We start from the raw sequence: 14,098 nt of genomic DNA on the forward strand, positions 1-14,098 counted from the left end.
GGGTTCCTGCAAAGAGTAACCTTTGTTGAAGTCTAATAATGGATTCTTTATAAATGGATAATGGATTCTTTCTTAATGGAGAATCTAGTTTATTAATCTAAAGCAGGAGGAGGGCGGGGACTGCAGCCGAGGGCACGGCGCTGCCGACCGTGAGGGCGGCTCAGGGGACAGGAGGTGACAGCAGGTGACGGGACCCGGCACGGCCCCCACGGGTCGGGTCAGGCCGTGCCCGGGGGTGTTTCTCCTCCCCGCCAGCAGCAGCAGAGCTGGCACCGCTTGGCGGAGGCGGCGCTGAAGGAACATGGCGGCGGGGCGGCAGCCCCACACAGCCCCCGCCCGCCCCGCCCCGCCATGTCCTGACAGGAACCCGCGGCCCCGCCCCGCCGCGGCCGTTCCTCGGGGCGGCTTCGGCGGGGGCGGCTCCGGCAGGGGAGGCGCGGGTTGGGCGGCGGGGCCGTCGCTCAGCGCCCGGCACTTGAGCGGCGCCGGAGAGCCCGGAACCTGTGGGGCGCGTGGCGGCGGCTGCGGCCGGGACCGGACTGGAGCGGAGCCCTCCGGTAAGGGACGGGGTCGGAGGCACCGCTTCGGCCGCCTGCGGGTGAGCCGCGGGGGCTCCGGTGGGCTCGGAGGAAGCGCTGCTGCTGCTGGCACTGCGCCGCTTGAGGCGGGTGGGAGCGGCTCCTGCTTCATGGGCTGTAGCCTGGCGCCTTAATTAGCACCGCCCGGCTCCCTAATTAGCGCCGCTACCGCTTTGTAACGCGGGCGGTGGCTGGGGTGGGCGCTGGGGCTGTGGGTGTGGGTTCAGCTGTGTGCTCAGGACCCTGTCGGTGCTGCCCGGCCCTGGGCAGGGAGGTGTGTGCATGGTGCTGGGGTATCTGCTGGGGAAGGGAAGGAAAACCCCAGCGAGGTGCAGCCACCGCTGCGAGCAGGGTCAGTCACGTTGACGTGCTGCTCCTGTAAGGGTGTCTGATCAAGAACAGGGGAGTTGTCAGGGTTCGGATCCCGCCTGGCTCGGAAGGGTGGGACGGGAGGGAAACAGCAGTGGGGAGCGGCCTGGGCAAGGCTGACAAATGAGGCTCGTCTGCTGCTGCTGCTGTTCTTTGGTTCCTCCTGGCTTTTTTCTGGTTGTGTTCTCTGTGCAGCACAATAGGTGGCCGTGGGAGAGGTCCTTGTCCCAGGAGACCACAGGCAAGCGCTGAGCCATGAACTGGCAATGGCTTTGCCATCTGCTCTCCCGATGGCAGCAGTGATCAGGCAGTGTCCTTGCCTGTCCTCGCAGTGTCCCCGGTGTCAGAGTTGTGGGATCCTTGGTGGAACAGCCTGTCTGCTCTCTGCTGTTGTGGGGCACAGGGGGTACACTTTGGTCTTGTTTCCCAGATAGGATTTTAGTTGAGTCCTTGGGTTGGAGCAGTAGGCATTCTGATTACAGTAGCTCACATTTGTGTTTAGCTTCTGCTGATTTCTTAGAACGTTTTTATTTATGCAACTGGCTGGATGGCCTTAGTGCTGCTTCACAGAGTGCACTGCGTAAAACAAACAAATAAAAACCAGTACTGCAGTAGTACATAGATAGCATCGTTGGACTGGGACCTGGAGTACCTTGTGCTGGAGGCAACCTGCAAGTGGTTCAGAGCTCTGAGAAAACTACATTGTTCAAACAGGCTGCCAGTATAATTTTCTGGGAGTAATTGTACTTGTGGTGCTACAATACAGTTAGCTTTTAAGTCCTTGGGGCAAAGCTCTGTTGTGAATTAAGTATCTAGACATGTGTGCCTCTCCCAGCTTGAATAGCTTATTTAAAGGAGGAAGAGAGATGATGCACCGTCCCCATGGCAGCTGAAGAACCTCATCTGTTCAGGTGTGCCCAAGGTTTCAGTGCTGTTGGCAGCAGAACTCTTCACAGCTGCTTGATTTAATTGCACTCCAAATGAACATGCCTAACTGCAAACCTATAAAAGTCATCAGTGCAGCTGTGGCAGAACTTTCTCTTTGTCCAAGTGCACAGTGCTGTGATAAATACATTAATTGACCAGGAGTCCAGTCTGACTTGAGCTGTGCAGAAATCCTACCAGTGTTAAGACCTGGAAGGTACAAAAAAAGAATCAAGCTTATAAGCTGGAACAGAATTGGAAAGGTAAGCTAGCTTGCTCTAGATGTGAAGCTCGTGGCAATTTATATAAAACGTTAATCTGTCTGCCACATCTTTCAGTTCTGTGGGATTTGACTACTTACTCTCCTGGCTCTGATGTTTAGAAGAAACATTTTGCGATTTAGAATGATTTAGGAGTAGAGTTGTACTTTAGCAGACATTTTAAAAGTTGTCCATTAATTGCCAAATAGATCCAACATGTTTGAGATATTTGTCTTCCTTGTCCTGTTAGACAAAGCTTTCCACTGAACAGTGTACGTTTCTTGTAATGTTGGAATTATGTCCTAATCATGCCATAATAAGAAAAAGCATGCTTGTAAATAAAAATGAGCTTTCCTGTTGGGTTAGTTGGTAGGGGGAGTCATATCCTAAGTTAAATTCACCAAGGTTGTTATTAAGTAATGGAAATTGTATCGCTTCTAAGATGCCTCTATCCATAGCAGTCTTTTCTGCAAAAAAGTTCTGAATGTTTCTGTGAGCTCCAGACTTTCTTTGTATTGCTGTATGGAAAGGTTCTTGTGAAACTTGCCTTACACCTTTCCAATTCTTATATTCCAGACTACAAGGACGTTCTGCTTGACTGAAGGAAGTTGTTCAATTTGTGGAGTGACCTATGATGTCAAGAACTGTATCATCCTGGATCTTAAGCTCAGCAAGAAACAGCATTGTTTTACAACGAAAAGGACGTTTGTACTCCATATGCATCCCAAATAGACAGAAAATAAAATGGAAGCTTGTCTTCTCCAAAAGACTTCTATACCCTGCTGCAAGCTGCAGCTTAGACAATGTCTTCTCCTTAAAAAAAGCATTCAGACACACCTCCACCGAAGAAGAACAATTCTCTTTCCAGTTGTCTCCATCACAAATTAATGATATTCTCAGAGCAGGTGAATTATCCCATAAAATACTGGATTTGAATTCTAAAAATACAAATTCTGTGTTGAGATTTGAAAGTAACCAGCTGGCATCCAACACCCCTATTGAAGACCGCAGAAGTGCAGCCACTTGCTTGCAGACCAGAGGCATGATGTTTGGTGTCTTTGATGGTCATGCAGGTTCTGCGTGTGCACAGGCAGTAAGTGAGAGACTCCTTCATTATATAGCGGTTTCTCTCATGTCTCGGCAAGCACTGGAGGAGATTGAGCTTGCTGTGGAGTGCATGAAACCAGTTATGCCTATTCTGCAGTTGCACAAGCATCCAAATGATGTGGAGTACCGAGAGATAACTTCGCAGTACTTTGAGAATCTCCGGGTTTACTGGCAACACTTACTGGACCTGGACATTGAGCCAGGATTTAGTTTAGAAGAAGCCATGGTAAGTGCATTCAAAAGGTTAGACTCGGATATATCACTGGAAGTTCAGGCTCCCCAGGAAAACGAGCTGATGAGAAATCTTGCCCTTCAGGTGGCTTTTTCTGGTGCAACAGCATGTGTAGCTCATGTTGATGGTGTTCACTTACATGTTGCAAATGCTGGTGATTGCAGAGCAATTCTAGGGGTTCGGGAAGAAGATGGAACATGGTCTACTCTTCCTCTAACGCGAGACCACAATGCCTTTGATGAGTTTGAAATTAGAAGATTAAAGAGAGAACATCCTAGATCTGAGGAGAAAACTCTGTTTGTGAATGACAGGCTACTGGGGATTCTCATGCCCTCCAGAGCTTTTGGAGATGTGCAATTAAAATGGAGTAAAGAACTGCAACACAGTGTTCTTGAGAACAGCTGTGATGCTGAGGCTTTAAATATTTATCAGTATGTTCCTCCAAACTACCATACACCCCCTTACCTAACTGCGGAGCCTGAAGTCACATACCACAAATTAAGAGGCAAGGATAAGTTTCTCATTATTGCTTCAGATGGACTATGGGAGATGCTCAGTAATGAACAAGTTGTAAAACTAGTTGCTGGACACCTTACAGAGCTTAATGAGCAGAAACCACAACTGGCTTTTGAGAAACCAGTTAATTTGGGTTATATGCACAACTTGTTACTTAAGAGGAAAAACCGAGGCATTGCCTCACTTGACCAGAACATAGCTACTCATTTAATAAGGCATGCAATTGGAGATAATGAATACGGCGAGGTGGACCAAGAGAAACTTGCTGCAATGTTGACACTGCCTGAAGACCTTGCAAGAATGTACAGAGATGATATCACAGTTACTGTGGTGTATTTTAATTCAGAAACAATTGAAAACTATTACAGAAACAATGAGTAGATACTTGCACTGCTGCTGTTCTATACTGCTAGTTGATTTTGATGCTGAGACCATCACTGTCTTTCTTTGATAGCCAAGCTGTTATCAGTGTTATGGTCTGAAAGTTCCTAAACCTTCTTTGTTACTGACTAGTCTTGAAAATAACCTCTCTAGAAGTAAATTTGGTGAAAGTTCCCTGGCTTTTGCAGTGTGTACACATTGAAGAAAAATGTTTTGATGAAAGTTCACTGCAATGCAACTGAACTAAAGATTGCTGACCAAGTTATGATTCCATGGGAACCACTGGTAAAACTTTCCGAACGAACAAATGAGACAGATTTCAATGAGACTGGTAAAATTTCATAGGGAGATGGATAATACCTGTAGCTGCATGGAGTGTAGGAAAGCTCTGCTGTTGTGGAAAACAAGTAGCATCCTATTGAAGCACTGTAACTGAATTAAATAAACAAACCTTTATTTGATGTAGCAGTGTCAGATATTTGCCTTGTGTACGTGAAGCTTAATTTTAAAGACAGCACTAAAGAAAATGGTTCAGACAGCCCTGGAACTATTGGACATTGTTTTCCGTACAGATTAAGATAAGAAACAAAGCCATATTTTCTTTGGCAATTATTTAAGTGTGAATGCATATCCTCTTAATTGTGTGTGGATTTGTATGCCAACTTCAAACTCAAAAGCACATCAGGGACTTCATGGTCCCCTGCCTGGGAATTAACAGTACTAGACTTGAGCATTTATGCACCTACTTGCTTAAAGAATAAATCATTTGCTTAAGTATTGATGTATGAGGTGTTGCAAATCAAATCCACCAACTGTAATTTAAATGAAGGTTGACAGATCCAGAAGTTCAGAAGTACATCTAATAGTAAATACAGCAAAACACACAGCACCCTTCTCTTCAGATTTGACTTAAAAATAAAAGTACTGGTGTTTCACTAAAATACATTTAATCTTCTTGTCTTTGGGCAGGAGCTTGTTGTTACAGCTGCAGTTATTTTCTCTAATGAATGTATGTTCTAAGCTCTGAATGTATTCTTTTGTGTATTTTATAACAATTCTCTTTTATACTGTTTTCAAGGGTGATTATCTAAAGCTTGCAAATTAGCTGTATTTTCTTAAATTCCACATATGGTGTTCTCTGGTGGCTCTTTTCCTTGTTTATGCTCAGCAGTAATTGTTGCCAGCAAAAATGTGCTCTGGGAATACAGGACTGTTTACTGCTGTTGCTACCAAGAAAGAACCTGTGTGGGTGTGTCAAAGCAGATATAAATAAAATCTTTTTTTTTCCTCTGTTTCACTTAAAATAAAAGCATTATCCTTCTGCGCTTCAGCAGATGAAAAAGGGCTTCAATTTTCATCCTAAACTTTTAAGCAAATGAGATCTTGGCGATAAACTAGTAGCAGTTGGGGATTTGGGCCTTTTTATGTACTTTTCCTCCACGTAAGACTTCTCAATGCTTTTCCAGGCATCTAATTAATCTGTTTTAAGACACTTTAAACAGTTTTTTCTTTCCTATTAAATATTTGTGCTTTTGACTACACAGTATTACAACTGCAATTGCTAAATGCATTCTTATATTAAACCTTTGTTCCAGAAAAACAACTTACTATTTTTTCTTTGAGTACATGTATTGGAATATACGCACCAATTCAACTTGAAGGCAGGTAGTTCTGTTTTTTGGATGAAATGAGTAGAGTTCAATATCAGCAAACCAGGGTTGGCTTGAGAAATCTTTGATCTCAGAAAGGTTTAGGTATGTGCAAGGTATTAAAGAGGATGCTGAAATTCCTGTCATTTGGTCCAGTAATTTAAAGTATACCCACCTCCCTGAGGCAGGTACTGTGGAGCAAAATTTAATGTGCTAGAAAAAGGCAACCAATTAAGGCAACTGGTTGAGGAGAAAAGTGCCCTTATGCAGCATTCCTGAACCCCTTTGTATTTATGTGGGCAATTTTCATTTGCTCTTACAGTACCTTACATGCTTCACTGCTTTAATTTTAGACATAAAGCAGTAAAAGAATGCATTCCTCAATTACTTCTTAATAAAAAGTTACTTCACAGTGTGCCTAGAGGAACAAGGGGCTAGACCACGCTAGAGCTGATACTAAATTATGCAATTTTAATGAAGATGATTTAGAAAACTTGTGCTGTAGAGAAAACCTATGAATTCTGAAGTACAGCAAACCATCTAGTATATAGTCAGTAAAAAATAATTTTCTAATTCAAGTAGAACCCAGTGGTAAAATCTTTGTTGTCTTTGAAAAGAATCATTGCACCACTGTTATTTAAGTGTTACTCCTAGATACGTGCTTACACGTAGGTTGTTGTAATTGCAACTGCAAATTGATAATGATTGTTTTAGGGAATCCATTTGACAGTAAGAAGGGTACTATTTCTAATTTCATGCTAGTTTTGCTCAGTTTAACATGCAACACTATAATTATCCTACAGTGGAAAAGGATTACATTAAACTAGTTAGTTTTAAATGGTCCCTGGAATTTATTGCAGGCCAAAGACAAAAACCTGTCATCACTTATGGTAAAGAAAATAATGATTCTATCAGTTTGAATTAGATCAGACACCTAACTACGAACTTAGCTGCTTAGGCATTAATAAACATTGTGTTTTGTGACTTGGAGAATCAACAGCATTTAAATGAGTGAACTTAATGTGTTAAGCTGCTTATGCAAGCCCACTGATGTGAAGGCTTGATAGCCACATCTAGATGCAAGTCCTGCAATACCAAAATGTATGTTCTGACAAACATCTTTGTAGGCAGTCTATTTGCTTTAGGTTATATCAGTTCTGTTTGGAGTTTTTTTTCTCTCTAACAGTCTAAAGAAGCAATAGTCAGAAACACACTCACACAAATCACTGTTTTCTTTTTTAAATAAAAATATTTAAATCACGTTTCAAGTTTAGAAAGTGATTTTTTTTAAAGGGATGGGAGACAATGTTTCAGTTACTTTATTAGAATCTAGCATAACAGAAAATATGCTAGATTCCAGTTCAGATAGGGTAAATATTCAAGCTCAGATAAAAATAAATAGTTTGAGTAGGCTTTGCTAGTTTGCCTTTAAACTTGTATCTCAGCGGTTTTCCCCCAATGGAGATAATTATTAATACATAAAAGTTAAGGATACCTTGATACTACTGAGGTGCACTAAATTGCAGTCAGCAGAGGGAGCAGGTGTTCACTGGCCAACATATCCAATCTGTGCTTTAGTAAAATTGGAAATACACATTAAAATGTTCAATTTGGCAAGCTCACATACATAGTATTTGCCTGCAGTTTAAAAATCATTTGAACATTTGCCTGAAGTATATGATGTAAATTGTCTTAAACAGATGCAAAAAGGACTGCAAGCACTAATAAAATCCTTGAATTAGAATGGACCAGTAGCACAGCAAGTGTTCAAGTACTCAGTCTGAGGTTTAGCTTTGTTTCCATTAATTCCATTGGTTTGCCTTTCTTGAGGGTGAAGAGAAATTAAGGGACAATTTTTTCCTCCCTCCCCTTTCTGTCCCCTCCCCACCTCCAAAAAAAAAAAGAGATGTAAACTTTGCAGAAGATTTTTTGGGTATTTTAGTCAGAGTCTCTGTTTAGAGCTTTAATTGTACTGAGAAGAACTGAAAGTAGAACTGTGCATATCTTGTGGTTTTCTCAGCTATCAGTTGGTCACACTACTGTCATAAACCATTTTGTATGTTCCCTTTATTGCTATGCTGTAATGCTGCAGCAGAGAAAGCGGAAAAGTGAGACTCCAAGGCATGTGTTTCTCTAAAGGCTACGAACTATGGTTTGACATGAATAGGAAATATGTTTTTCCTCTATCTGCTGCTGAGCAGTCGACCTCCAAAAAAGTATAATTATCACATAAAACACTTGAAATTTTACTAAATCGTTGTCCCTATCCTGGAGAACCAATTCAAACTGCTACCATCAGATCTCTCTAGGTATGTCAGGTGAGAGAGTCTTATTTCTTACTGCATTAGTTAATTGCTGTTTGGCCATGTTATGGGCTCGTTGGCCCATGCTACAGTTTCATATTAACAAGTGTCTGGGCATCTGCTCAAGTCTGTCGATGGTGCCGACTCAGAATGCTTTGACTGAGGCTCTTCAATGACTTGAAGGCAAAAGATGTATGGGACCAAAGCAATTGTAGAAAGGATGCAGAATTATGCCTTCCATTCAGATTAAAGAAACGAACTTCTTAGCTGGGCACTTCTAATTTCTTAAGAGTAGAAAAATAAATAAAAAATTGCCTTCTGATGAGCTTTACTTAATTAGAAACAATACAGGGGGAGAAATGTAAAGGAGCGATGCTTAAAAAGGTACTGGAACCACAGGCAGCAGGTAAGTGGGTCATAAAGCACGCTCTGATAATCCTATTTATGTTTATGTAGCTTCGGTGTGAGACTTTTACAACTTGCCTAGGTTAACTCAGTGGTTCTGAAAAAGATTACACAGTCTTGGAGTTCGAAGTCTCTGTGTGACAAGATGAACAGTGGTCAGGTAGGATTTCCCGTGCTCCCCCTGCTGAAAGTGGAGCCAATTGCATAGAGGTTTGCTCTAGAGCGAGTTGTTTAATTCAGACTTTGACTTCATACTTCTCCCACACCAGCCAAAAGATGCAAGCTGTTGAAATAGTTCTTCCTGGTTGGAGGCTACTGAATGCACGTTAAGAACCAGTGTCTTACTGTCAGCTGAGGAGGAGGTGTAAGCTCCAGCAGTGGAGCCTTTCATATAAGTTTTTTTTTTCAGTGTGCTTTCCTTTATCCTCTCTGAAACGGCCTTTATTGCTGTGGGGTGGTTCTCACATTAAGACTTCATACTCCACAGTTCTTAGGTGTTTTTTCTTCACTAAAAGGATTTCAATTTCAGTTCTGTATTGAATAAATCTTCGGTTCCATACCTGTAGAACCAAGGTTGGCCAGAAGATGTCAGCTGTGTTTTGTAGAAGGAAAGCTGTGTTGTTATAACCACTTTAATCTCTGTTCAATATTAGATACGTGTTTCTAACGCATGAATTTCAGGTGCTGTTCAATAACAAACAAGCAAAAAAAACACCCCCAAAACTGGACAATCTAAGCAAGACTTTGATTAACTTCAGTTCTTTGCCAAAACTACATTTTAATGTCCTACCTAACCTAGGTGATTAAGCTTGGTAGAAGACAATTTCCCTGTCCTGGCTGGCATTGGTAGATAGAAGAACATGAAAGCCAAGTCTCTTTCCTGAAGTCTCCAGTTGCACAAGAAAGAAAATATGCTTCCTAAGCTGAGGAAATCTTTGCTCAACCATTATCCGTCTGTCTGGCTCCCACTGTCATGCAACTCAGAAGCTGCAGACGGACAAAGCTGCCCCATGGCTACACTGTGCTTTATGTGAAGTTGTTAGGTTTCAGACAGACGTCTAGCCTGGAAATTACAGTGAAATGAGGAACTTGCTGCTGTGACGAGATCTACTGCTCACTCTTGGTGTTCACAGAGATGTTGTGAGCTCTTGGTTCAAACTCAGTGTCAGCTGGTATTCTGTAATAAAATGAGGGCTTAAGAAATAAATCAGCGTTTTGTTTAGTATTATCTGCAAGTCTTTCCTCTGGAAAGAATTCTTTCTGTGCTGGATGCTGCTCTAACTATCAAAGCCTGCATCTCTTTGTGTATTCTTGCTGTTGCTTTTTCCACTCCCAAACCCTTGCTTTCTTCTCTTCCTACTACTCCATGGTGGCTTGTTTTCTGTTTCTTGTTCTGGGCAGCAAATACTTCAAGAAAAAAGGGGCTACACCACTGTGTCTTAGACCAACATAATACGGGTGAAGTGGCTTTGTTCAACAGATAGCAGGTGAGGGAATTCTAAGACATGCTTTCAGCCTGGTGCATGCTGAAGTGATCCTGCAGGCAGTTACAAAAAATGGCTTTTGGCTGCTGTTACAGCAACACAGAATAGTACAGCAAACATCAAAGATCTGAAATGCCAGGTGATACAGATAATTGCTTTGTCCTCTGTGTCATCAAAGATGAAAAGAGATACTGTCCCTGTAGGCCAGCTTTGCCTTCTGTTTAATCCCAAAGTTCATCCTGAGATACATTTGAGCCTCTAACTGCTTACCATGGAAGCAGAGTAATTCAGACAATACTGACAACTCAACTGGAAGATTAAACTGATTGGCGGAATTGGGGCAGAATAAGGCTGTTATGTTTGGGTTAGAGTTGGTACTCCATGGACTGGCTCTACACCTGGACTTGGGTCAGGTTCTGATCTCTAAGCCATTTGATATATTTGCTAATCAGACCTTTGATATGCTCTATTAAGAGTGAAATCCAGTCATTTGACTAGATATCCAGAGAAACTAGGTCATGATTAAAACCTGCCACGGTTGGGGCTCATGTTGCACCTTCTTAATTTAAACAAAATAAAATGGAGTTAACTCTGCTGTTTGGCAAGCATGTGCTAAGCTCATAAAAGCTATGCATCCATCCCTAATTCTGATGTTGCCATGCATTAAGGAAACATGCTGTTCAACAATGTTTTTGGTTTTATATCACATGTGAGTTCCTAAGGCACGTACATAGGACCTTTCATTTGCAGAGTTGTTTTAATGAGATAATTGCTATTTTTGTATAACTATGATACTAGTAGAGAGTAAATTCCCTAAAGACCCTGATCCATTAAAAAAAAATGCTGAAAAAGTTATTTATTTTTATTGTGACTGTTTAAAGTAAGCCCTGTGTCTTTGTAATCTTTGGCTACAGTAGAATAGATTGTACTAATCAACTCTGGAAATTTCTGTGGTGACATTACATTGAAGAGACAGAAGACAGTCTGTAAGAACCGCACAAACAATGCCACATCACTGTCCTTTTCCAACTGTGATACAAAAAGAAAAAGGGGGTTCGATTACATTTTGACTTCAACTCCTGTGTACTTTTTCCAATCACCTGACACAAAAGTAGGTGTCTTCAATTAGCTGCATTTCCTTTACTGGAGTGCTAGAGTGCTAGTTAATTTTTTAAATGGTGGTGGTTGCATTTTTTTTTTTTTCATTCAGGCCTTTAGAGGCATTCTAGCATTGTTTTCAGTGAATGCTAGTAATAAATATTTCTACATTATTCACCTGCCAACTCATCTTTTATTCATCCTTCTGATGAAAACAATCTTGTGAAACTTCTGTTGCTGAAGAGTTCCAAAACTTCCACATTACAGATGTTATAGATCCTTTTCAGCTTAGTGGAATAATTTTCTATTATTTTGTTACATATTTTTAAAGAAGTTAAGAACTGTCAAGTTCTGATTTTTAATTAAAGCAACAGAAAGCAACCCCATACATGGAGCAGCAAGTGAACTGCTCTTTATTTGCTTTATTTAAAGATGCCAAATGTTGTATTGAAAGTCACATGGCTGCCCTTGTATTTTGTTAAAACTTCAGCAGTGTGGATTGACACAGCTGCACCTGAAGTCCTTAGTCCTCAAATACTGGTACACTTACAATCTGGCAGTGGTACCACACACCTGGGAGAATGGTTGCTTGTACGGCTTTGTGATTTGGGATCTTGAAAACTGAGAACTGAAAATAAACTAATTGGCAGTGTGTTGATGGGGACAAAGGAAACATCCACAATACTAACTCTGTGCTTTCCATGTGGGGTAAGAGTGTGCTTATGTATGAACTGGGAGAGATATCATTGAATGACATCCAGCTAAATGATACTTCTTTTTTCCTACTTGAGTGGAAATCACTATTTTATGCAAACTATTGATAGCTTGATCTCAGCTTAATTGCTGCTACCTCTTCATTAAAAGCTAGCAAATGACTTAGCTATAACTAAACACTTTCCTGAAGTTGTATGTTGTAACTAAGTCTAGGAAAAACTGTAAACTGTTGCAGGAATTTACCTATCTACATACAAAGGTAACAGAATGACTAAATACACTAGAAAGAGGTTGTATTATTTGCTAGACCAACTGATTTATGGAGTTTCATTTATTATTTATGTGGACCACCATTTGGTCTACATATGAGAAGCAAGAACTGCCTGTGACCCAGTATCATAGACAATCATGAGTACAAGGATCTTGCTTCTTTAAATATATTTTTGTAATATGAAAATGTGATTTTTATATTCCATGAAGAGAAAGAAGTAAGGCATGAATGTATGTTAGTTTAAACTCCTATGTTTATCCTAAGAGGTTTTCTCTGCTTCTTGGCTACATAAAATCTTAGCTCTTTCAAGAGCTTTCCCATGAACTTAAGAGGCATCACTGCCATTTTTTTTAACACATTTTTCTTATACACATGTCAAAGTCTGATTCTGATTTTGAAGATGGTGTTAAATTAAAACATGGCAGTGGTGTAGGAATTGCCTCTGATGTTGGGTATCTTGAGGCACTCATCGATAGGATCTATATCCTCTAACCTGTGCCAGTGGATTAAACTGGTAGAGTAGAAAATGAGCTAATGGCCACCTCTTAAATATATATATATATATATATATTATTTTTTTTTTGATTCCCTAGTGTGGAGTAAAAAATGCAATATTGTGCTCTTCCTTGATCACATGGAAATTCACTACCATAACATTTTGGGATATAGCCCAGAGCCAATTGACCTCTTCTTGAAAACCTTGGAAGGGGCAAGAATGTGAACTCCTGGATGCATACATCCTATTTGCAAAGGAGATGCAGTTTTAGATGGGCAATACCCATGACTCTGGGGATTATAGATTTATATTCTTATGACCACGTAGGAGTATTTTAGCTATTACCTGATAGGGTATATTTTTGTTTATCACTAGGCAGTTTTTGAACTTTTTTTAGCAGTAATGGTTTAGATCAATAATCTATTAATAGACTATTCAAGCCGAAAGTTTCTATTCATCCTCACTCTCCAAACAAGCTATTTCTATTGTTCATTATTATGCACCACTTCCATTTCAACTCTGAACTCATAAATCATAAATGAACTTGAAGTATTCATTTCCCTCTTTCAGCACCACCTTTATCTAATATTTGCTGACATGGTTCATTTATAACTTATTTTTGAGCACAGTCAGACTTTGTTTTCTGAACAGATGAATTCATTATTGGAAAGGATTCTATAAATAGAATTTAGGGGCCACCAAAATGAGAAATTCTAGCTCATTTGTATCTCAGCTGGAACAATCTCATCTGATGCACAGAAGTTTCGAGCTGATGAAATGAAAGCAAATGACAAAATTGGTTCTAAACTGTTATATTATGAATGCACTATTTTTACATTATTGTTAAAGATAATAGAAACTATCTGGCAAAAAGGCAGCATATATTAAAAGAGAAAGGAGGAAAAACCAGGTTAACATTATAGAAAAATATGTATATTGTGGGATAAACTAATTATTTCTGGTACCTTCTGGTATTCTGAGCTATCTTCTTCAGGTGAGGCTTGCATAGCATCAAAATCCTGTTACAAAATAGGTCTTCCCTATCTTCCTAATATATTAGAGGCAGAGATGTCTCCTCTATCAACACTTGGTGCTGAAATAGTGAAGCAAATTCATGAAGATGTGATTCTATTTCAGTATCTCAAGTACAATCACTAATGGAAAACACATGAATCCTCTAAACTATCTAGTGTCATGGAAGTCTAAAAGCTTACTGCATCAGACCAGAAATATTTCTTCTGGGAACAATGTGGAAAACTATGTTAAAAACTATGCACAAGTTCTGGTTTGAATATGTCTGGCACACAATGC

General features: G+C 40.6%; 1 protein-coding gene across 4 annotated transcripts; it reads left to right on the forward strand.

The window, feature by feature from the left end:
• Positions 1-252: 252 nt before the first annotated feature.
• PDP2 (pyruvate dehydrogenase phosphatase catalytic subunit 2) lies at positions 253-5,970 on the forward strand. Of its 4 annotated transcripts, none has more exons than XM_027466944.3 (2): positions 253-557; positions 2,708-5,970. In XM_027466944.3, exon 2 carries the CDS (start codon positions 2,763-2,765, stop codon positions 4,365-4,367), a length of 1,605 nt encoding a protein of 534 aa, XP_027322745.1. In that variant the 5' UTR covers positions 253-557; positions 2,708-2,762; the 3' UTR covers positions 4,368-5,970. The 4 variants fall into 4 exon arrangements, with proteins under 4 accessions (XP_027322745.1, XP_027322746.1, XP_021128453.1 ...); XM_027466945.3 differs by having other exon boundaries at positions 264-598; XM_021272778.4 differs by lacking the exon at positions 253-557 and adding an exon at positions 831-852.
• The last annotated feature ends 8,128 nt before the right edge of the window (positions 5,971-14,098 follow it).

This window comes from Anas platyrhynchos, chromosome 12, assembly GCF_047663525.1.
Source record: "Anas platyrhynchos isolate ZD024472 breed Pekin duck chromosome 12, IASCAAS_PekinDuck_T2T, whole genome shotgun sequence".
NCBI lineage: Eukaryota > Metazoa > Chordata > Aves > Anseriformes > Anatidae > Anas > Anas platyrhynchos.